At 42.0% G+C, this 25,548-nt stretch overlaps 1 protein-coding gene across 5 annotated transcripts in view; it reads left to right on the top strand.

Annotated features, from left to right (window-relative positions):
* DENND2B (DENN domain containing 2B) overlaps positions 1-25,548 on the top strand; it is a 183,560-nt gene that overhangs the window by 54,682 nt on the left and 103,330 nt on the right. For all 5 annotated transcript variants that reach the window (XM_040608181.1, XM_040608182.1, XM_040608187.1 and 2 more), the window contains one exon: positions 23,863-23,967. In XM_040608181.1, the coding sequence (XP_040464115.1) occupies positions 23,888-23,967 (80 nt within the window). In that variant the 5' untranslated portion in view covers positions 23,863-23,887. The remainder of the gene's footprint in view (positions 1-23,862; positions 23,968-25,548) is intronic.

Below are 25,548 nucleotides of genomic sequence, written 5' to 3'. Positions count from 1 at the left end.
GGGGAAATAAAGGTGCATTTTTGAGGTCAAGAAGCATAAATACAAAGTGAGGACTGCCAGAGGTGAAGTTGTATTAGACACTGCTCAGGATATTAAAGCAAACCAAAGTATTCCACTGCCCCCCCCCCCCCCCCCCCCCCCCCAAATTTATGAAAACACAGGTAGGAGAGATGCATGGGATAGGTGGGATAACATGAGAAGAATTCTTCAGTGACTAGTGGCTGTACTGACCTTCTGGGTGAGATTGGCCATGGCGACAAAGAAGAAATACCGAAATAATACTGGAATAAAATGCTAGCAGGAGCTTTGATATTTCTCCATAAATGAACTGAAGACAAGAGGGACAAGAATCAGAAGACAAGCAAACAGAAATTTAGACTGAAAACAATGTTGTCACAAGAACTAGGGACTATCTGAAGTGGAAGAGGAAGCTAAGATTACTGCACTTGGCAGTTCCTTTGGGTCCTTTATTTTCTATGTAGAAGGGTTAATTATACCCTTCCCTTTCAACTGATGATTATGATTTTAAATTTTGCTTGTTTTAAGCTTTAGTTCAGCTCCTTTTAATCTTCACGGGTAAACAGGTGTGCAGGCAGCGAAGTGGGAAAAGATGTTGCAAGTCTTACTGAAGCTTTGACATTTGTTATTCAATTGAGACAAATTAGGAGAACAAACATGCTTGTGAAATGTTCTGAAGAACAGAGGGCAGGAATCTGTGTCAAATCCATTTGTTAAGTGGTGTTTTAAAATATTTTATTGCCAAAGGATTAGCTGAAATAGCTATTTGTTCATACATTTATTTTTGTTTCTTAATGGAAGTACCAACTATTTTTTTAAAGGCTTTTCTGTCCATAAGCCATAACTTAACTATTTTCCAACAGAATTTTAAATCACAGCTTATTCTGAAACTAGTTCTTGAGGGCTCCATTCACTGAGAGAGGAGTGTGACTTTTTTTCTTGCTTATAGTGCCTAAAGAAAACTTTAGTTTTCACACTGCCCAAACACTAACAAACCCCAAACCCTGTGTTTCGCCCATGTTCTAAGGGATTGCTGGGGACTATGGTGAGAAAACAGTGGGAAACAACTGAGACTAAAGGTGCTGATGAGCTGTCAAAGAGGTCTATACAGAAAGTAGGAGCTTGTTTTAGATTCAGTCAGTGTAAAATTGTCATGTCCTATGGACTCTAAACCTGATGAACAGCTTGTCTGCTGTGTTTGTACAAAGCAAGCATGCTGGTGTTTCTACAGCCATGCCTATCTTCATTCATAGCATATCCTTAGGAAGTTGCTGTCTCACCTCCCCTGCCTCCTCATGTCTTTGTGGAACCTTTCAGCTCCTGGCAGCCCTGAATGAGGGCATATGATAAAACACCACGTGTCGGCTAAGAAAAAGACTCAAATTGCTTGGCTGGTCTGAACAGGGCCTTTGGATCTCTTTGTTCGACGTCAGCATTTCTTTTCCCCTCCCCAGTTCTTGGGGTTGTTTAGAACTCACTGGTGGTATTTAGGTGTATATATATATGTATATATAAAGTAAGTCTTAGAAATAAGGTTCAGACTAAAATATAGTGGCCCTTGCCTTAAGTCCAGATGCCTGAACTCCCCTTGATGCCTAGTGGAAGCAAGAGGGGCCCTTAATCATTCAGGCAAAACTTTGTTGATTTCAGGGGAAAAAAAAAGTACTTCAGGATTCAATGTGTTGGCACAGAGATTGTTTTGTGAGAATGTTGATGTTAAATAGACAGGTGTTGAAACAGTGCACCTTTCCTATTTGCAAACTACTGTTGTTCACAGAAAAATCTAATATAAAAACTGCTTCTAATTTTGAGTTTACTGAGCAAGCGGACTAAAGTGCTTGATTTTTGAGTATGCTAATTCCACTGAGCTTTTGGGCTGACAGCTTTATCAGCCAGGACAATTCTGTAAATTAAAAATCAAGTAGTTCCCAGCTATCTGGGTATGGTGTTTTCCTATAATCCTGGTAATGTCCTTTCCCCATCTTCATGTCTCTGTAGCCGTTGATTTCTGAAACATGAACCTGTAATCTTAAACTCAATAACTGATGACAGAAGCAAGGTGCCTTCTGTACAGCCCATTTATAGACAAGAGTATTTCTGATTTAGTCTTTGTTTCTCCTTAGATGGTTGATTTTCCAGGTGACTGGACAAGTCAGGCAGTAGTAATAACAGAAGATGGAGGTTTTGCAGTATGTAGTGCTAGAAAAAATAACAGTCAAAAGTTGATAATCTTAGTGGGTTTATGTGAAACAAGTAAAGCCCTTGACTAAATTAAACTGGGTAAACGCTTCTTACCTTGGTTTACCCTTGACCTTACCACTGAATTGTTCAGACAGATTACAGCATTAAATCTTCTGTGATCAGTAATGATCCATTGGCATCAAAGCAATCTTGTTGTCTAACAGCACAGTGAACAATGGGGCTTGGCTGGAGCAGGGCAGCTTTGAAAGAAAAGACTTAGCTGGCAAATAACTTTATTTCTTCCATGAGAAAAATAAAAGGTTCTATTGAAAAAGTTGTACTTCTCCTTAGCATGGGTAATGCACTGTGCTGATGGTGGTTTTAAAGATTTCTGTAATATATTTAAAGAGACTACTAAGGTGTTCCCTTGTGGAGTTTTGGCTCTCTATTTTCTGTTTTCATTGGGCATTCACTTGTGGAGTTACTCTGAAAAGATGCTGTATTGAATGACATATACTTGAAGCCTCCTTCTTGTTTCTTGTAAGAAGTGTGATTCCTTGTAGATACCCAAAAGCCTCATTCTGGGAGGCAGGAGTGAAAAATATCTTTTGAGAAACATGAAGCTCAGCAGATGCTCACTTGAAGGTTGCTATGCATGTATACCCTAGGCTGACTGCCTAGCTTAATACTTCAGCATCGAATGAATTGCCTGCTTAAAGCAGATAACATCCAGTTTATATCAGCTGTGTTTGAGGGTGATTCACCTTCTCTAAAGTGCCTAAATGATTCACACAGTTGTATGCTATTGGCTTGCAGTGGTAGGTCAGCTCCTGAGTACACAAAACATTGATGGGCATGGGAATAAGAATTCTGCTAAGTGTTTCTGAGAATTGTGTGAAGGTTGTGTCTGGTAGTTGTCTGGAGCAGTGGTGTCTGCTGGAAGTTTGTTTTCTTTCAGCAGGAGAAGAACAGATGCTATGCACCAAATCAAATGAACGGGGAGGAGATAAAAGCAGGACAGGTTGGAACAAGTAGAAGCCTGGCTCTACTTCACCTGTAGGCAGGTACATGCCCATATGTGTTCTTTTGATGCCAAGCTGCTGTACTTACCTCTGGGATGTTCAACCCATGCTGTAGTTCCTGCACGGAAGGTCCATTTGGTGCTTTGCAAAACTGCCTTTGAATAGTGCCACATGGAGACTGTACTGTTTGTGTCAGCAAGTCAAAGACTTGCAAGGAGTGCGTGTTTCCTTTTGGGGAGCATCTCTAAGTTGGCACAGGTATAGTGTACCTCTCACATAGCACTGAAAATAAATGTTTGTTCTAGCACTTGTATAGCACCATCAAGTACACAAAATGCAGAAGAAACTACTCTCTTCCCCCAAAAATTATGTGAAGGGGAAGGACTGATTAATCTCAGCAGAGTAAAACAGAAAATGCTGGATACATCATTGCGCATTAAAGCTTCTTTAGTTATTGATCTGTGTTGTACTATCATGTAAGAGTGTGGCCATAGTTAGCATCTGAAAGAACTCACTGTCAACAGTCTGTTCAGTTTCAGCTATGGTATTCATAAGATTCATTCCTCCCTCCAGCAGTTTCCGCAAATTGAAAGACTTTATTTCAGTTTATAAACGCTATTTCCCCATTGTTCATGCCCACAGCTATTTTCCATGCCCAAATATCCATCCCCCCAAGAAAAGAAATTCCGACCCTATAAAAGGAGCCATGTGGAGTGATCTTTTGAGGAGAAAGTCCAAAATGGCACAATATTAGATTTGCCATCTGCAAAGTTTCAACAGCTGGTATTTCTCTGTTGTCTATCTGTGGCTGGGGGGGGATATTGGGCAGAGAGCAGAATGAGTGGGGAGTGGTTGCATTACCGAACGGCTCTCATTTTTTTGTGTTGTGGCTCCAGTTTTCTCATTAAAACTGGAAGGCCAAAATTTGCTTCTGTGAGAACTGAATGGAGCGATTGCTCGATGTTTTGGTGGTACAGCTACAGTATGAGGTAAATTTGTCACTCACAGAAACTCAAACTGTGGAGTTTTTAATGGGAAGACTGGTCAGCAGAGATAATACCTTGAAACTGTGCCATAAAATTAAACTGCAGTTTTGAAAAAAGCCCTCAAAGTTCAAACCATCTTCACACATGTATTTTCTTTAGAGTTCCATCTGGAGCATAGCTGCTGTGAAGATTCCGCTAAAGTGAATTTCATGTTTTTCACATTCTTAGACTTCCTAGGATCAGAAAAAGGTTCCTTAGCACAACTCTTGCATCTAAAACATAGGGTAAAGAAAACCTGTTGTATATGAATTTCCCACTGTGCATTCTTTCTTCAGGTTAAACAGGAAAGGATTTGTGTGGGGAAAATGAGGCAGGAGTTCAGATTATCACAGATATTAGACACACACCAGAAAAGAAATGCAGTTTTTCCATCAGGATTCTGCAGGAATTAGTGCTCTGTAGGAACCTGTGAATCCTGGTGCATTTATAAAGCCTACAAGTTTCAAGGTAAATTATCAGTTAAAATACCTCAGCCCCAAATCATCAGATGAGTAGATAATCACAACAGATATTTGAAATGTATTCATAATCTCATAAATCATTACTTTTGGAGTCACAAATGGCATTTACTTTATTCTAGCAGGATGAAATCTGCTGTTAGTCAGCTTTTGTCCACTGTGTGCTGGGCACATTGGGCACTATAAGCAAGAAGTCACTGCCCCAGCATCACAAAAAGTTTCACAAGTATTTATCTACCTTTTGGGGGACTAGGGCTGAGTTTTGAATGAACTGTGGCCAAGTTTGTGGTATCAACTGGAAACCATGTGGAATTTGGTAACGCAGACTTCATGCCAGACAAAACTGATTTATTTTTGTCTTGAATGTTTAGATTTGTTCGTTAATCAAACACAGGAAAAAGTATATTCACGTGAAGCTGAAACTGAAGAGTTTTCATGTAATAGATTTTATAAGCCTCAAAGTCTGTATTTGTTTTATGATGATGGAATTTTTAGTAGGAAAGCATTACTTGTTCTCTCTGTGTATATTTTATTCTAGCTAATCGACTTACTTGAAGGCAAGTTTTTTTTGTCAGGTTTATTTACAAATTATGTGTGCAGTATTGTGCATATATAATTATGCATAACTACACCTATGTTTTTGTAATAACTTATCTGTTGATGCACATTTTCAGTTCTCTGCTTACTGGTATTGGGAGGGTCAGTCTGTATACAAGTGCACTGAAGGAGGAACAGTGAAGGAGTAGGAGACAGGAGAGAAGTCTGGGATACAATTCCATTTCTAATGTCATCCTCTGAACACTAGCAAAGCAGTGTCTGAAACTAAAACAGAGTTTAGCTGACAACTGCATAAGCATAAACTATGAAAGCAGAGTAGAATTCAGGTTTGCCCTTTTGCTAGGTGAACTATATATTATGATTGTTCATAACAAAATCTTTTCTGACATTTCTGTTTGATGAGTTGTGTTTGGAGTAGACAGGTGTAATTCTGAAGGTCAGGTTGATGCAGAGTTACTTTTCTGTAGTAAGAAGATATTAAAAGAGACAATAAAAATATTCTTGTATAGGGAACAGATCCAAATTAGACCTCTGCTTTGTTCAGCTTAAATCCATTAAAAATAAATAAATAAATAAAAAAAGAGAAGATGAATGCCAGCTTCAGTGCCAGGGTGTACAACACTACCATTTGAAGGTTTGCTCGAATACGGAGCCCCATGAGAAGGGGAAAGTCTGAGTCAAGCTTTGCTGTAGGCTCATTCACTTTTGGAGTGAGAGAGCACATGTGTTCAGATAATAGATTTTACACCCTGGCCTTGTCTTGAAGAAGGTATTTCCATATGGGTGCTATACCAAATTTACCCTACTGTGTGTGGAATGCTCTCTGCTTGGCAAGAGGCCAAAACATTCCCTGCAAGGGAGAAGGGGCTGAAACTGTATCTGATCTGAGTGTTAATCTGTGTCCCTCAGGCTTATCCTATGGCCATTTCTGTGTTGCAAGGGCAATGCTGGATATGCCTTTTCAATGAGATCATTGCGAAGTAAAATTGCTATTAAATTATATTTTACTCACAGTTTTGAAGTGAGTTAAAGTGGGAACACCAGTGCTGAAACTTTGGGTAGAATATTGCTGCTGGAGTGACACTCCAAGTGGTGTCTGGAAAAAATTAATAATTTCATGCAAATATTTCAAGTTCATATTACAGGTTTTAATATTGTTAAACATAAGCAATAGCGCATTACAGCATTGCAGCCAGTCTGAAAACAAGAAAGGGGACCCTATTCGTGAGCGCACTGGCTACTTGTTCTTCCTGGACACATCCAGCTGAATGGAAGGGCATGGGATCATGCTTTCTTCTTGAGATGTTTTTGAGGCTGCGTACTCTCGTGCCCTCTCTGGCATTACAGCTGTTAAAGCTTGCAATGTGAGCAAAGAAGTGGGATTTGGGAAGTCTGAACTACCCATGCAAGATGCAGTGCAGGAGCTGCACGAGGCTGTATCATGGGGTCTTGGTGCAGGGCTCGTGGGCAGCAGTGCTTGTCTGACTGCTCCTGGGGGTCTCGGTCCTCTCCAAAGAAAGAATGAAATGCTTAAGTCTGTAATGCTGCTCTGCATCAGGTTTACTCCTGCTCTGCAGGCTGTGAAGAAAGATTGTTCCCTCAGCAGAACTCACCAGTACAGTGGGTCTATTCAAGCCTGCATCTGGGAAGATAGTTAGTGCCTTCATTTATGAAATTCCTATCATAGACGTGTAAGTTCTTTGGAACAGAGGCTGGTCTCTTGAGAGGTCTCTAACATGTCATGTACACAGCAGTACGTAAATCATTTTCATAAAAGGAAAGAGGAGAAGCTCTTTCAAATCATCAAATACCATCTCACAGCCTGGAAAGGTTTAAAAGATATTTGATATCATTCATGGTTTGTTTGTAGGTTTGTTTTTGTTTTGCCTCTGTCTAAAACCCCTTCGCTCCCTTCTGCTACTGTGAATGCAGCATACATGGGAACAGAGCTAGCGTGTCTGTGACTGCTGCCTGGCCTCCTTGCTCTGCTGGGAACGGCTGCTACTCTAGGAAGCCTCAAAAGAAACCCTCTGTTGGCAGGAGCCACAGTCCATAGTGGTTAGGTGGCTGCAATCGGCTCTGATGGGCTAGTGGGTAGGTGTTTCACTACCTCCTACTACCGGGAATGTTAAAAACAGGTTTAACTGTTTCCAGTTGTTTGACTGTCTGGTGGTTGGAGGCCTGATGAAAGGAGATTTATAACACTTATGCTTGTGGTAGCTTTTCAGAACTTTCCTTTCATGCGGATGACAAAGGTCAGTGCTGTGGGAGCTGATCTCTTTTCTGGAGAAAAGTGCCTCTTCTGATGACTGTGTACACTTGTGACTGAGCGGTAGCTGGGAAGATGCTTTCTACAAATTCACAAACCAGCTTGTAGTAGTAAGGGAAGAAAGCTTATTTACACAGTAGTTATAAAGCCAGTAAATATAACTGAGGGCCATGGTGCCATTTCCTTTGCAGTAGATCCAGTTCTTCATCATTTTAGCTTATAAAAATACCCTTTTAGCTTATAAAAATGGCTCCTTTTCTATTGGTCTTATTGGTGTTTTCCATATCTGTGAAGGGCAACTCTTGAAATTCCTTATATGTCTTCTAATGGCTTTTCAGTGTTGATTCACACTTTTTTGTTTTAGTGTGGAAGAGTGAAATTCCAGCAAGGCTGACTTAGTGAAAACTGAATTAGTGTTGATGGCTGGAGAGAAATGTAACTTGATCTTCCGTCTCTAGTGCTTGAATCAGGAACTGAAATAATTGTTCTAAGACCCTGGTCAAGTTGCCAGAAAATGGAGCTGTGCTTCTGCCAGATGGTCACCGCAGAAGTGCCAGACATTCCTCCCCTCTTTGAGCTTGTGAGTGTGTGTGTTTGGGAAGGAAAATACACACAGGCAGCAGGGGACCAGAATGCTTTTCTTGCTGAGATACTTGCTGAGTGTGCAGTGCTGTGCTGCAGGCAGCACCCATTGGGGTATGAGCTTGTGATGGCTGCCGAGGGGTACATGCATAAGGACTCAAGCACAGGAGTTTTTTCCCTGATTTTTCTCTGTTGAGCAGTGGCATTAGTCACTCTGTGACAGAGCTTGACAGAGAATATGAAGTAAAGCCACTGGAAACGGGACTGGAGGGCACATCACACAGTAAGAGGAGCTAGTTCAGTTCCTGAAATTGTGGCTCACTGGAAGAGGTGATGTTGTCTGCCAACTACTAAGCCCAGCTGCACTGGTTAATGATTCGTGCTTCTAATTGAAACCATTGTGCACTACTATAGCCCTGCCTTGTGGGAGCTGCTGGTGCAATAAATCTTGATTTTTCCATATTAGAAAGCTGTGTTCTTTGGGGATTTTAAAAAGTCTTGGGCTTTTTTGCCCCCCCTCTTCTGTTGCTATAGCTACTATAATTTTTGTTAACAAAGGCAATAAGAAGTAGTTTAGTTTGTTATTGTGATTCTGCTATAGCTGCCAATATTTAATCCATCCTTTCTCCTTTCCCCTCCTTTCCCTCCCCAGCCCCAAGTTGATTCTCTAAAGAAACTGCAGGAGTCTGGGAACTGCTATCTCTTGCAATCACTACGGTGCTGTATGTGCATGGGGGATGAGGCTTCTGCCCATGAATAAGGGCCTCAAAAACTTAAGTTTGGATTTGAGTTTGCACTTGAGTATTGAATTATCAGCTTCCCAGAGTCTGAACAATTCCCACACTCATGGAATTGCACCCACTTTGCAGGATGGCAGGAGTTTCTGCCTCTTTCAGTGAAGTCTCACATCAGGTTACCACAGCATCACAGATCGATTTTTCTTGAATTATCTTTGGGAAAATTCAAGTTTATTTCATGATGAAAGTTTTAGCCATGGAATGAGAACATCCCTGAGCATGAGGAAATATGGGCAGCTTTCTCTGGGGGACTCAGAGTGCATTCCTAGCATGGACGAGAAGGGGAATGCATTTCTGTTCCCTCACTACTTAGTGCCTTTTTTTCCTTCTACAAATCTCTTCTCAACTTCCTTGTTTCCCACCTGTGTTTTTCTGACACAGTATAATAGCTATCCCTCATCTCATCCTTGTTCTACCAGTCTTCAACTCTTCTGATATTTGTCTGGTCCTCACCCCTCCTCTGTTTCTTCTTTAGTGCACTTCCTCTCTTTCAGCGGCATGGCTAGGGGGGAGGTTGAGGCTCACACATTTTTGCTGGCACCAGACTTCTCTGCTGTGTTTCCTTTCTGTCTGTTCAGTCATCTGAGGTGGGATACGGGGCACAGGCAGGCAGGGCATGGACTGCACCCTCTCAGCCAGCCTGCTCACACCCTGCTGTGGTTTATTGTCCTGGGAGCACAGGGGGCTTGGTTTTATTTGTTTTGGCTTAGAATGTGTAGAGTTTGAAAGAAAGGGAAGCAGTAGCCAAGAGGTTCATAAACATGAAGGGAATCTGTGTCAGAAAAGCACTGTGCACAAAACAGGTGCTCAGTACCCCAGGAGATGCCAGTTTGCAGGAAGGCAGCCACGGCAGACAGGAGACAGTGGTTTTGGTGACCACAGAAGCTGGTAAGGAATGGCTTGTCTCTGTTACTGATGTGTTTAACCATTCTGATAGCTGCATGTTTGGGCCTCTCCATTTTTTTCTGGAGAACTTGAACTTGCTGTAGAACATGTCCTCGCTGCTTGTGTGTGAGCTAAGTCACAAAGTTACTCCTGGTTCATTGGTAGAGCAGTGATGTTTGGAGAGATCAAACCGTAGATCTCTGGAGCAGGAAAAATAGGAGCAGCACTGGGAAAATGGGCCACTCAACCAGGTGCCAGAATATGGGTGACGGGGTTTATTCTCTGGTACTGAATTTGTTGATCTCACCTCTAAGTGTTTTTTCTGAGACTACAAAAGAAATCCATGTCAGAGCTCAAATACAGCTCAGAGCTCCTACATCCTGCAGACATGGCTTTAAGTGCAAGAACATAATTTCTAAATGTAAACAGATAACTCTCCTGAATGGTTCTTGCACAAATCCCTAATACAAACAATGGACTTGCTTGCCATCCCATTTGCTGCTGCTAATGCCTGTGTCCAGGGTCACTTCTGGATGTGCTTTGGATTCAAGGGAATTAAGATCATCTCTGTGCCTTTCTACAGTTTCCCTGGGTAACTGCCAAGAGCAAAAGAGGCAGACCCAAGGTTGTTCTCATTTCTTTGTAAAAGCCAAGACAATTTTGGCTAATATTTTCTACTTGCATCCTTGAGGTCTCCAGCCAGTTTCTCATCCTCCCAGGATGCTTTTATATCATCATATTGAGACAGTCCATCCAAATTAATAGTTGCTTCACTAGAAGTGTTAGCATTGGCAGCTTAGATATCGTGGACAGGACCTACTTCTTGGAGATACTGACTCAGAACATTAACACAATTACTAGGACATAGTGATCTAAACAGGAGATTCACAGTAACACTGCATATCACTTCCTGACCTTACTGAGGCACCGTATCAAAGATTTTCCACTGCTGCTTGAAATTTAAAACACTTTGTGACAATGTCAGATAGCCTTCTGCTTACGCCGATGAATTTAGTTTTCTTTTACTGCATGGTATTAGAGGGAAGTCACAGGGCAGCATCAGTAGTTGCCATCAGTTACTTCTGCTGAAGAACTCTGTTTTTCAATCCTCCTGACACTCGTGAAGCATCCATTCCACATCCTTCTTCAGATGCTCCTTGCCACCTTCTTCTGAAGTTAGTTTTCCTGGTGACATCTGCATTGGCAAGAATTGGTTATTCTCAGACTGTCCTTTGCTGAATGCTCCTTACAGCCTTTTCTGGGAGCAAACCACTGTCTGGATCTCTATACAAATTTGGTCCTTAAATGTTGTCAGATTTTCTTCTGCTCCTGTTAGCCGTCTTGCCTGTTCCCTTCTGCTTAGCATCAGGGAAAGGTAATTATGCTTTTTAATTAAAGGCTTTAGCTTTATTGCTCTGACTAGAACAATGCAACCACTTTGTTTCTCTCTGTTTACAGCCAGGACCAGTATACTGAAGGTCACCTCATCTCCTAGCAGAGCGTGCCTGAACCTGACTACTTAATGTGGCAAATGACTTACCCTGCCTCACTGGATTTGGGACTAATGTTTTCATCAATCCTTGTTTTATTTCTCATTTTGCTGCTTTATTCGCTTTTCCGCTAAGACACCACTCCCACCCTGCCCCCGCCCATTTATCTTCCCTTTTTCAGACCATTTTCTTTTTGCTGCTGACTCTGTCAGGGGAGGAAAGCCAGGATGAGCTACAAATCTTTGACCTTCTTCCCTCCCTGCCATCACCAGCCATTTGTCTGTGTGGGAGTTGGAAGCAAAGTATCTCCCTGGCCATCCTGGCCTTTGGTTGGTGTCTTTCCTCCTCTCTGCTCTCAGGAAGCATTTTGCAGGAGAAGCCCAAGGCAAACATGCTAAAAGAAATCTCATGGTATTCTGAAAATAGTGCCACCAGCTGCAGTGGCCAAGCCGGCCACTTAAACCCTTTCAATCTCTTGTGTTTTTCTCAGTGATGCTGTTTCCCACACTGTCACAAGCAGTCAGTTGCAAAATGAAAGGCCATTTCAAGGGTTTTCAAGCTTTGTGAGTGTCAACTTCACTGCTGTCTCTCAGGGTATGGAAGAAGCAGCTCAGGGGTCTGTTTTTACAGGCAGTGGGGAGCAAAGTGATTCGTGAGTGCTGCGATGGATGGCTACAAACCCTTCAGAAGGGATAGGCAAGGAGGGAGAGGTGGTGGGGTAGTCCTGTATGTTAGGGAGTATTTTGACTTTTTAGAGCTGAATGATGGTGGCGATAGGTTTGCCTGTTTATGGGTAAGGAACAGGAGGAGAGCCAACAAGGTGGGTATCCTGGTGGGAGTCTGTTATAGACCACCCAACCAGGATGAAGAGGCAGGTGTAACATTCTACAAGCAGCAGGAAGGAGTCTCGATATCGCTAGCCCTTGTTCTCTTGGGGGACTTCAACTTACCAGATGTCCACTGGAAATACAGCACAGCAGAGAGGAAACAGCCTAGGAGGCTCCTGGGGTGTGTGGAAGAGAACTGCCTGATAGAGCTGGTCAGTCAGACAACCAGGGGAGGTGACCTGCTTGGATTTGCTGTTTACAAGCAGGGAAGGACTAGTGGGTGATGTGGTGGTCGGAGGACATCTTGGGCATAGCAATCGCAAGATGATCATTTTCAGTTCTCGGAGAAGTAAGGAGAGGGGTCAGCAGAACTGCAACCTTGGACTTCCAGAGGGCTGACTTTGCCTGCTTCAGTAGCCTAGTTGACAGAGTCCCTTGGGAGACAGTCCTGAAGGGCAAAGGAGTCCAGGAAGGCTGGACACTCTTCAAGAAGGAAGTCTTAAAGGTGCAGAAACAGACTGACCCCATGTGCTGAAAGATGAGCTGGTGGGGAAGAAGACAGGCCTGGCTGAACAGAGAGCTTTGGCTGGAACTCAAGGGAAAAAGGAGAGTTTACCACCTTTGGTAAAAGGGGCAGGCAACTCTGGAGGACTATGTAGGTGTTGCGTGGTTATGCAGAGAGAAGAATAGAGAGGTGAAAGCCCAGCTAGAACTCAGGCTGCCCACTGCCATAAAAGATAACAAAAAACGTTTCTACAACTGTATTAGAGACAAAAGGAGGGTGAGAGTGTTGGCGGTGGTTGAGGACAGGAAGGCTCTGCAGAGGGATCTGGGCAGGCTGGACCTATGGGCCAAGGCCAATTGTATGAAGTTAAACGTGGAGAAGTACCAGGTCCTGCGTTTAGGTCACAAGTGCTCACAACGCCACAGGCTTGGGGCAGAATGGCTGGAAAGCTGCCTGGAGGAAAAGGACCTCCAGACCTGGGGGTGCTGGTTGATGGCCGGCTGACCATGAGCCAGTAGTGTGCCCAGGTGGCCAAGAAGGCCAAGAGCACCCTGGCTTGTGTCTGAAACAGCCAGCGGGACAAGGGGAGCGATTGTCCCCCTGTACTTGGCACTGATGAGGCTGCACCTCAAATGCTGTGTTTGGGTTTGGAGCCCTCACTTCAGGAGGGATGTAGAGGTGCTGGAGCAACAAAGCTGGTGAAGGGTCTGGAGCACAAATCTCATGAAGAGCAGCTGAGGGAACTGGGGGTGTTTAGTCTGGAGAGGAGGAGACTCAGGGGGGACCTTATTGCTCCCTGAAAGAAGGTTGTAAGCTTGTGAGGGTCGGTCTCTTCTCTCAGATAACAAGCAACAGGACAAGAGGGAACAGCCTCAAGCTATGGCAGGGGAGGTTTAGATTGGATATTAGGAAAAACTTCTTCACTGTAAGGGTGGTCAAGCACTGGAACAGGCTGCTCAGGATGGTGGTGGAATCACCATCCCTGGAGGTATTTAAAAAAATGCGTAGGTGCGGTGCTTAGGGGCATGGGTTAGTGGTGGGCTTGGCAGTCCTGTGTTAATGGTTGGACTTAGTGATCTCAAAGGTCTTTTCCAACCTAAATGATTCTATGATTTATAGCTCACTGCCTGCTCTGAGATAATTTACTGGTTTTATTCTTACTTCTTAGCATGCCCTTATACAAGGTAATTTGGAAAGTGTGTTACCCATCCTAAACATAAACTCTCCATGCAGATGTTCTTAGTACATGTGGAGTATTTAGGATGTCGTAGATTCTTTTCTGTGTACAGACAAGTTCTGACTTGTTTCTGCTTTATAGAGTACAAATTGAGAAATGAAAATTAAGGTAATTTGTCTACACTGGAAAGTTAATGCAGGTTTAAAGTACAATATAATAGAGATCTTGTTAAGCCAGCCTCCGTATGGATGAGTGTACTTCAGACATTCCTGGGTAGCACAGCTTGCTTCTAGGAAAGGTGTCCATACACAGAAAGTAGTCAGGAAATAGCTCAGCTAGCATTGTTCAAGCCATTTACCCAGTGAGTCATAAGAAATGTATGGTAAAATGAAGACTGAATCCCTCTCTCAAGTCTCTGTGCAGCTGCATCAAGATTCCCCTTCCACCCATCATCTATTATTAAAACCTTGTACGAGGCATGTAACTGCTATTAATTTTGCTCTGAGTGGGAGCCACGTGTGTCTGGCAGGAAGGAAGGGAGGTGTGCTAACAATGCTGGGGACAGCAGCTTGCGCTGTTATAGTTGTGACCTGTGTTTTGCCTCGCATGGTGCTCTAATGAATCAAAATGTACAGTAGTTACAAAGTTAGGATGCTTCTCAGCTGTCTGGCAGACATTGTCGGTCAGCCTTGGGGTGAGGAAGGTTCAGTCATCAGTGTCAGCTCAACTGAGAAGTTCCTTTTAAGACAGTGAGGCTTTCAACCTGGTTTGTTTGGTTTGTTCACTGTGTGTCTCCCCTGAAGCCTGCGCTCCCAGGCAGGCTGTACTAAGTGGTGAGCTGTGCTTCGAATTGCATCGTGATGTTTTTAGGGACTGGTGACACCCTGTGGGGCGTACCGAAGGACAGTCTTATTTTCTCATTTCTCATATTCTTTATGATGCCGACAACATTAATGAAAAAGAATATTTATTTCTTAAAGGTAATCTACTCTCATCCCTTAGCAAAATTATAAACTGGTTTTTTTGTGTCACAAGAAACAATTCATTTTTGTGCAAATAATGATGACGTTGCAATTAAAGGACTCTAGCTTCATTGAGGAATAAGTAACAGGAGCAGGGGAGTTCCTGAAATTTGAATGGGTGTTTTCACGCCGATAGCCTGATGTTTAAGGGAAAGAACAAAGGAAGAATAATACTGAAGAGCTGTGATGTATTTTGGGCAAAATTTGTAAATACGGTGTTTTCATAGCAATCTCTGGTCATCATGGGAATGTTTGTGTTGCAAATCCAAACCATATATGCCTCTGATTATTTTGTACTAAGCCTTTATTGCAAAACACGATTACTGAGGGCTTTCAACAAATCAGTGTTCATTAAGTTTATTATAGAGCTTGTTAAGAGGACTTGCCAGATTGTGACTGACGCTCAAATACAGCAGAAGGAAACCAGAAGTCACTTTTCTGTAGTAAAGCCTGATCCAAATCTAAGATGCACACGTATTTTGCTTGCTGAAGCTACATTGAAAGTGATGCGGATGCTTTGCATCTAAACTCAAATTTTATTATATGACATCTAAGAGTTTCTGTTACAGCAAATACATGAGTTTCTGCTGCATTCGTGTCAGAGAGAAGATGTCTTGATGAATGTTCCAATGCTTTTTGTCTCTTTTTATTCTCTAAAAATTAAAAGCACAAATAGATTGCATGTTTGCAAGGCCAAAAGTGTCTTTCATACTCTGTAGGAACATAAACATTTAGAGTGCTGTCCACAAAGAGGAAAGTCTCTGTCTCAAAGAGAAAGCATGCAAATTTAGTTTTAAGTAGCACATATTTTGAAGCCATTTTTAAGGTATGTTTTCCTACAGTCCAGAAGAACTCAAGTGAATGGCTGAAAATCAGCTTCACCAAAAGAAAAAAAACCCCACCACCTCAAATGGTTGGTTTCCAGGTGAATGAGTTCCCTGAACCAGATATCTGTATGAGTGATGGGGTGAGAATGTGTGGCTAGCATAGGCATCAGAAAATAAGACTGTAGCATTTCAGATTGACATCAGTTTTAAGGGCAGTATGATGGTGTGTTTTGTGACTGCCACCAAAATGTACACTTAAGTTTCCTCTGAGCTTATAATGGTATCAGCTAATTGTACTATTAAATATTGTAAACTCTTTCTACCCTGGTGTGTCAAATCAAGATAGTTAAGCTTGAACTAGTCAATGTATTTTTTAAAATACAAACCTTTTCTTCAACCTACACAGGGAAATACTAACTTCTGATGCGATAGCAGCCATTTTTTTTTTTTAATATGTCCTTGTGCTGGTTTTGGTTGGGCTAGAGTTACTTTTCTTCATAGTAGCTAGTACTGGGGCTATGTTTTGCATTTGCGCTGCGAACAGTGCCGATAAGACAGTTGCTTTCCTTACTGCTGAGCAGCGCTCACACAGCGCCGAGGCCTTTTCTACTCCTCACCCCATCCTACCAGCAAGGAGGCTGGGGGTGCACAAGGAGTTGGGAGGGGATGCAGCCAGGACAGCTGGCCCCAACTGACCCAAGGGATGTTCCATACCATACCATGTCATGTTCAGCATATAAAGCTTAGGAAAGAAGAAGGAATGGGGGGACACTTGGAGCGATGGCATTTGCCTTCCCAAGTAACCATTACGTGTGACAGAGCCCTGCTTTCCTGGAGGTGGCTGAACACCTGCCTGCCCGTGGGAACTAGTGAAGGAATTCCTTGTTTTGCTTTGCTTGTGTGCATGGTTTTTGCTTTATCCCTATTAAACTGTCTTTATCTCAACCCATGAGTTTCTCTCACATTTACTCTTCTGATTCTTTCCCCGCTTCTGCCAGCAGGGGAGTGAGCAAGTGGCTGTGTGGGGCTTAGTCGCTGGCTGGGGCTAAACCATGACAGCTCATCCTTGCTTCCCACGTGGGCCGTTGCTTTTCAAGAAACCTTCAGTTTATTCTAGTTCGATTTGTCAATAAATACGAACTTGTTATATTCAGTGAGAGCTCTTTAAGCTCTCATTTAGCAGAAATGAGTTGGTAGAAACCACAGTGAAGTTGCTTCCCTGCTGGTACAACAACAGCTGTAATTTATCTAAATTGTAAGGAGGCTACTAGCTAGGTGAAAAGTGGCTATTGATGACTGTACTAGACGTGGCACAAATCAATATGTCTTTCCTGTGCTGAAAGGAAGAAAGATTCGGTCTAAACGCTGGATTCAGTCCAGCTTCTTCAGCTGAAATACAATTCCAGTGATCTAAGAGAGCAAAGCACAAACAAAACCTTATTGGTCCTTTTTAATACCGAAGCAAGCAAGATAAAGCAAGCATCCTAAGCGCCAGAGAGTTCCTGTAATGATATTCAGAAGTTTTTCAAATACAGCCTGCTTTCCGTAGTCTGAGAAGCATGGTTGCTCTAGTAGTGGTAAAAATTCCTTCATAAAAGACAAACGAATCTGCACTGCTCTCTGATTTTCACAATGTTTTCCTTCCATTTCAAAGCTGGGATTTCCCTAGCAGCGCTGAAAGGAGTAGAAGAGCTTAGTGCTAAATTCTTACATTTGGATACAAGTTTTGGACTGCAATGTATTTCAGGTGAGGTCTGTTCTCTCCACCAGGTATTGTCCATTTTCAATTCAAGGGAAAAAAAACCAGCTTGAGGGAAGATAATGAGTAATGAAGTAATAAGAAGGTAAAGAAGAGTAAGGGGGGACGGAATGAGGAATGCATGAAATAGGCAAGTGCATGAATATCAGAAGAACAGAAAGGAGTTTAGGGGTAGAAATAATAAGGTAGAGGAGGAAAAAAGGGTGAGAAGTGAGTGGAGAGCTGATCTTGCCCTAGGCAGCATGCCTGCTTTTCAGCTGCCTGGTTCTGCAGCTGCCCAGGTCTGCCAACCTATGCTGAGGGAGATAACTTCTTTCCCTTCCAGTAAGTGCTGGAGCATCAGTTTTCTAATAGGATCGGTTTCAGTTTAGTGGGGACCTAACTGCTGAGAAGGTGGGTTGGCATTGCAATGACAGTTGAGTCCACCACCACTGTTGGTTATACTAGTGAGTTTGTGGTGGAAGTAAACTTGTTGCCTAGCTGTGAACACCTAGCAGAGAGACTGTTTGTTGACTTGACTGGAAACAGATTGCCTATGGATTGTAGACAGGGAAACTTTGGGTAAGGCTGTGGAGTTAAGATCAGTGAAAATCTGTGCCTTTTGCAGTGTCGTAAAGATAACTAGTTTGACAAACTCTCTTCCTTTGGCTCTTTTATCCACAAATGTTGCCATTTGTTCTCATTCAGGGACTTGGATATACATAGCTGTGCGAATGGCTTGATCTTGTGTTCTCACTTAGAGAGTGATGTGGCTCAGGCATGTACACATTGCTGATAGCACAACGTCTGTTACTCCAGTCTTTAGGACTAGCCTTGAAGGCAGCTAATTCTTGTGTTTTGCAAGAAGCCTGTTGATGTGATCATAGTTAGGCTGTCTGCTGTGAGGACTAAACTTGGGGTGAGATAGTTGACTTAATACTTTCTGAATATCTCCCAGCCAAGTCCTTACTGAACAGGTCATTTAGCTCTTTATGATAATTTGTACAGTATTGCAAGACTAAACTTACAGTGGCCCAGCTTAGAGAACAGGTATACCTGATAAAAGCACATAGTTCTTATAAAAATGTTCTTTGGAGTCTCTACAGAAGCCTTCTCAAGGCAGAAATCTGTAGATTTTATTGGACTTCCCAGTTCATCAGAGCTGACGTTGTTCTGGGAGGACATAATTATCTGTTTTACTGGAAGGGAATAGGCAAATTGCCACAAAGCTAAGCTGTGACTCTTAAACAGAAGTTTGACTATGCAACACCTCTTGAAATGTGGGCAAGATTTCCTTAAAGCTCTCAGAAAAGCATATTAATGTTTTAAACTAACTTTTTAATGCCTACAGACATTCTGCTGAAGCTACTCTTAGGAGGAAAATAAGTAGACCAAATTGATTATTATTAATAATACATCTCTGAGAGTTTGTCTTTATTACAAGGTACTTTTTCAACAGCAGGAGTTTGTCTTAGTAGCCTCTTCTCTGTAATGCCTTCCTGTTATGTCTCCAGGTCTCTGTTCTGTGGGGCAGACCAAAGCGGTAATATTTTCCCATATTTTCTAGATTCTAGATCAGTGGAATTTCAAGAGGAAAATCATCTGTGCTTAAAAGACTTCAGAACATACGCAGATCTCAAGAATCCAAATCATACCTTAGAATTTTTATTAATTGCGGTACAGATTGGTTTGGTCTAGGACAGTTAGGGCAGTCTTTGCAACATGTGAGACAACAAAGACTTCACATAATGAACTGTCATGGACAAACCTCTCTCAAAAGTCATAGCAGAAGTTCGGAGCAATCTTATGAACACACTTGATGTCCTTGCTAGACATACACTTTTTCTGTGAAGAATTTGCACCCGTGTTAGTGATAGTTAGTGATAGACCCCAGAAGAGGGGTCAGGAGCCTACACTCAAAGGCTCCCTTCTCATTAGAAACCCTGCAATATTCTTTGCCACCTTCCGAACTTCATCTGCTCTGTGCTGCAGCCTGGGTCCCAGTGAGTACCTGACTCAGAGGGCTGGAGCCATGTACGTGTGGTCCTTCTGCTTGTGCAAGATCAGTGTTCGTTAGTAAGCAGCAGTATAGGGATTCTTCTTCATTAAGGTGCCAGATGAACAGTGCTAGTGTTCCTGATGTTCAGAAAACTGGCTTTGAAGCATCGCAACATACTCTTAAGGACTTTTTATTGGAACTGTATATTTAATAGAAAATGTGCTTAAGAAATGAGTACAGAAAATGTAGCGCAGTGGACCTGTTTTAAGACTAAGTAGGGAAAAGGACCATGTGGATAGGAAGAGATATTGAGCACAGTATTAAAACCAACAAAAAACCCCAACAAACAAAACCCACCATACATATCTGTTGAACTAAAGAAATCTCAGTTGAAAAGTCCTCTTCAGCTCCCTTCATATTTACAGAATGGAAGGTGTCATTATTCAAATTATGAAAATGTTTTTTTTAAAACATCTGTTGATCTGTAAAACTTCTGAGCCTAGACATGAATAACTGGGCTCAATGTTATTCAACTTTTACAAAGGGGAGGAGCGAACCTGTTCTTGCAGTGTGGTAACTGATGGGTACATTGAGTGTAAGAAAAGCAGGTTTCCTTGAAGCAGTAGGAGGCTCTTGGATAGTACAAATAAAGCACTCTTGATTGCTGTGGCTTTTCAGGTGCTTGTTCCAAGCCTAGCTCCAGCCCTGAACCACTTGGGAATGGGAGTGGGCTGAGGAACAACTTGCACTGTAGTAGGGACTGAGAGCGGTTGCTTCCAAAGTGTTGGGATGCTTTAGGAAATTAAGAATAATTTTAAATTGCAGTGGGTAAAAGCATAGGATTTACACCTCCCTTGCTAACACCTGTTAAAGGAATTAAAGATTTGGTGACACTGTAAGGTTTGCTAGCATGAAGTTTGATGCTTTTCAGTGCCCCATCTGTCCATGAAAAAGCTCCAGGCCACACTTTCATTTTGGAAGTGGAAGGAAACCTTTAAGAGGGGAGGGACATGGTCCATAAGGAATATTCTGTCATCAGGGCTTCTTGTGATGACAAAAATCTGTTGAGAAATATCTGCACTGCAGCAGCCATTTTAAGTCAGGATGATGAACCTTGCCTGGTACTAGTAGCAGCTCCTATGATTCCATCACACCTTTTTTTATATTTGTCTGTCATTTTTACTCTTTGATACTTTTGATCCAATGGTTTGTCGAGGTTTTAAACAAAATGGATGTAATAATGAAGAAGGTCCAGATTCACCATCTGGGCTCATTAAATTACTGATTTGAGAGTTGTCCTAGTGAAATTAGTGAGACCGTGCCTGGAGTACAGCACAAATTATGGCTAAGTAAGGGTTTCAGAGTAATTATTTACATTTCCAAACAAAACAGCATTCTGTGTTTTTAGGCAAAGTGTAGTTAGATGGTTAACTAGGCAGTGCAGAATCTGTGATGACTATTTTTGGATTTGTTTGTAACAGTATGTCACAATACTTAGAGATTTTGATTTTCATTGCTTTGTGAGGAATAATTTGCAAATACTGTGATGGAGAATGCTCTCATACAAGCCCGGGGATGTGATTCTTACCATACAATGATTCATATAGACTTACAGGGCTGTCAGACTTGTTTGAAGGCTCTGAAGTAACTTGCTACATGACCATAAAATTTAGTTTAGTTTTTTTTCCTCTGTCTCTGTTTTTGGGATTTTTTTTTAATTTTATTTTTTTACTAAGCTCTTGCTTCCAGGCACCTCTGTAAATTGTTGATTAACTATTTTTCTGCCATATTCAAGTTATTTGGATTTTCTTTGCATATGCTGGGGTGATACAAGCATCACAGAATTGCAGAATGGTCAGGGTTGGAAGGGACCTCTAGTCCTTCTAGGAGATCATCTAGTCCAGGGGTCCTCAAACTAAGGTCCACAGGCTGGATATGGCCCCCCAGGGTCCTCAATCCAGCCCCCGGTATTTACAGACACCCCCCCCCGCCCCCCCCCGCCAGGGGTTGGGGGGGAAACCAAGCAGCCTGCCACTTCATCCACGCACCGGCCCGCTGTTTAAAAAGTTTGAGGACCCCTGATCTAGTCCAACACCTTGCTAAAGCAGCTTCACCTAGAGCAGATTCAGCTGCAGTAAAATACTCATGCAAAAAAAGCAGTAAAGAAAAATTGCATAGAAAAGTCAGTTGATATCACCTGCATGGTGAAGAGACACACTTATGTCACTAAAATTGACATATCTTGCCAAATTGTCTTTTAGAACTCAGTTTTTCTTTTGCTGAAAACAAACCAGTTTGGCTTATTTGACATTTAGGGTAGCTTTGAAATGGGAGGTTTAAATAATCACTTAAAATATTGACCACAATGATTTTTATCAAGCTTTGATGTACACATATGCGTAGTTTTTTCCATTGGATTTTGGATGTGAGAAAAGTGGACTCTTAGAAAACAGCCACATAAAAGAATACTATCTTTTTTTTAGTTTTATGTGTCAGGATGGTATCCCATCTTTTTAGTGGTCCCTTCAGCTTATTTTGCTCTTGAACAGAAGAGCAAATCTTGGAGAGCGCACGTAACGTATGCTAATAGTTGTTATTGACCTTATGCCACATTTATATCTTTTTCTCACCTTAATTGCTAATAACTGATTCAGACAGATATAGCAATAAAAATATTTAACTGGTGAGTGGAAAACATTAAAAAGCTGCTGGCTTCCTGTGGAATGTGCAGTCCTAGACAGCTTGGCCAGCATCAGCAGGTTTCCTTTCTTGTTCCAAGCAAGCCCTTTTCCCATTGGAACAGGCAGTTCTGTAACAGCCCTGTTGTCTTGATAATGGAACACTAATAGTAACAAGACACTGGAGGAAATTATGGAACTTCAATCTATAGAAAAAACACACAAGAACATTGGAGAAGGACAAGTAGACCGGGAGTCTGTGGTTGGCATGGTTGACTCTGCCTCTGGAGCTGCAATCTGCAGGAGATTTTCTGACCTTATTTGTGGCAGAATTGTTTGGAATAAAGTGGTTTAGAGAATGTCCTCATCACCGCGATGGGTCTGTTAGTACAAGGATTTTTTGTGTCATCAGTACCCAGCTTGCTTTTCAGCATCACGTTACAGTTGGCTTCTCAAGCAGTCTGGACTTACTGTGGGTTTGAGTAAATAAGAAGTTTTGTAATACTCCTTATTTTTGCGTTAGCTATGCCATTAATGGTTGTAAAAATTGGTGGTTCTGGTCAGACCCTGGGTGGCTGTGCTGCAAACCATGGTAGATATTTTAGCCTATAAACTAAGGAGCATCTCAGAAACTACCCCAAAATGCATGCCAGCAGAGCCACAGGATCCTTAATAAATAACTGCTGTAGCATCAGGTGGAGTAAGTACTGTTCCATTTCATTCACAAGTGACTCTGCTGGCATTTTAGAAATCTTATCATGACATGAAAATACATGTATCCCTCGTTTTGCAAATTATTTCTCAAGTGATTACAATGACAGAGGAAACTGCTACTAAGAGCTGCACTCTATACCACAGAAACATGGGATATAGTCAACAGAAGGGAATGATTTTAGAGGTTACTGCTTCTGCATCCTTGGGATTATGTCCTGGCCTATATCCATATCATCATATCCTCCCTTCAGCTGCAGCACAACATTCCTATTAAGATAACAGGATGAAGGCAAAATAAATCGTGATACTGAGCTGTTTCTTTGACAGTATGCAGCAATGTTTTGGCCCATCTTTTGGCCATTTAACTGGATATACAGGGCTTTTACCATGGCTGAAATTAAATTTACAAATTTTGCATTGTTACCAAATTACTAGGAAATAACTAGGAATTAGTGATGATTCTTTATATTACCTGAGGTCTTAGAAGTATCCTAAGGCAGTTTTGCTTAAATAATATTGAGGCCAGTAGAAAACCATTTGTATATTTTTTTTAATATCAAAAGCAGATTTGAAAATTGTATTTGACGTATTTGCTATTAAATATATTTCACGCTTAGAAAATATTTCCATAATAGAACTGCGCTTTAATATTGAGAAAAGTTTATTCTTTCTTTGGAATAGCTTTTGGGTGGCCAAAATGTCCATCATAGCTACAGTGTTTGCAAGTAACACACAGTGCACTTACTGGGTTCTCATGTGTGCTGATGGATGAACTCGGTATCAAGCTCTGCTTAGTCAGACATGCCAGAACCTGAAACATACACCTAATTCCCATAAGATATCTCCCTTTATATAGCACTGGGCTCTGATAGAATTTGGCTGTGGATGTGAAAGAGCAGCAGTAGGGAAGCAGAGTTTATTTTTTCAGGATCATGACTAGACTGATTGCATTTTATAAAATGAAAGGCAGCCTGGAGTTCTGTCTTCACATGGCATAGTACTTCTAGAAGTCTTGATGGCTAATTGTCATTTGGGCTTGTTGAAGCTTAATTGACTTTTCTTCTCACAGATATCCACATTTCTAGAGAGCAGAAATGACCATGACTGCCAACAAGAATGCCAGTGTCAACAGCAGAGCTGGCGGGAGTAAAGTGCCTCAGGACACTCTGGATAGGTAAGTGGTGAACTGCAGGCTTTGTAGATTCTGAGAAAGGTTTGTCTGTGTTTGGAACAAAATCTCTGTTCAAAGGTAAGCGACCTCTATTCTGACAGAGAGAGTGCTTTGCTGGACTGAAAGTGATTTTTTTGTAGGGGTTGGAGGAACCGAGGTATGACAAAAGGTCTGCTTCTGGCATATTTCCGTTGAGCTATTTCAGCTCACCAGCAGGTTATGATGAAAGTGATGGCAAGGAAGGACCTGTGTGGAAGGCACTGTGTAGGCCTCAGGAGGTTTGGGCTAAATTTCTTTGCTATATGACTGCATATCAGCTTGTCTCCATTGCCAATCTCCAGTTTGTATTTTGTATTGGCATCCGTCACATTTTCTCTGCTGTTACCTGTCTTGACAGACAGTGGGCAGAGACTTGCCTCCTGTTGCAGGTCAGGCAGTGGGTGTGAAAGGGCTGAATGTACAGGGCTCATCTCTGTTCTTTATCTCCTTTCTACAAAGTAGATCAACTTCATCATTCATAGCTAGGGGAAAACTGTAGCCAAGGACACCACCTTAAGTCCCCAAGCCTGGCAATCCTGAGGGAATCAGTCTGTTTAGACTAGACCAGAAAACAGTGTGCTTGCAAATTTGTGCATGTTTACTTGTGGCTAAGAAACACTATCCTAATAAAGTTCCAGTCCATCAGAAGGCTGTGATGCAACTGCACGCAGTGATGCAGATGCCTGTAACTGCAGATACCTTTCACTCCTGAATTAGTGCAGTTAAATGGCAAGAAGGGTCGAGTCGGTTATTGCTCCCTTGTCCTTCAGTTTACATTGATCAAAGGCAGTGTTTTGAGGACAGGAAGTTTTCTTTGGACAGCTGTGCTTTGGAATATTGCTTTGGTGTGCAAGTAAACAACTCACCTGCAGCCAACAGTTTCACATACCTGTTTCAGAAGGAGTCTTGTTCTCAGCTACAGCCTTTACAAAGTAAAGCTGACTGATTCAGCCTATGGCTCTCACGCAGGACAAGCCCATCAGCTGCTCTTGTTCTGGGGCTTACACTTGCAAAACCCTCACTTAAATCTGTAGTCCCTCTAGGGCAGCCTCAGTGTGCTTTGGGAAGGTTTAAACTACTATCGCATTAAAGTACCTTTATGAATTAACTGTTTGAACACAGGAGCAAAGCTCTAGACTTTGGATGTCAAGTTAGTGAGTGGAGCAGAAAGCCACAGAAACTGCAGGTTCTGTCTTCCAAATATCTGAAGTGTCTATTGATATATTGCTCTGTCCTTGCTGTACCATTTTGTCCAGCTCTCCAGGGGATTCTTGCATGGGTATATTGTCCTATTCTATTTTGAGGGACTGTTCTGTACTATCTTACACAGTAATATTCTGATGTCTTAATTTTTCTTGTGTTTTGGCTCAAAACAAGACTCTAACCCTCTTATAAACAGCATAGAGGAGGAACATGTAAGTAACTTGCACTGACCTTACAGATTTCTGTACTGCAGTAATACCTTTATGCTAGGTATTGGATATAGAAACAAGGAAGGTTCTCTTTGCCTTACGAAGTTCAACAAGTAACTCCATAGAGGGAAAA

This window comes from Falco naumanni, chromosome 10 (genome assembly GCF_017639655.2).
Source record: "Falco naumanni isolate bFalNau1 chromosome 10, bFalNau1.pat, whole genome shotgun sequence".
NCBI classification, from domain to species: Eukaryota; Metazoa; Chordata; class Aves; order Falconiformes; family Falconidae; genus Falco; species Falco naumanni.
Note: the sequence above shows the minus strand (reverse complement) of the source record. Positions and strands in the feature narration are given on the sequence as shown.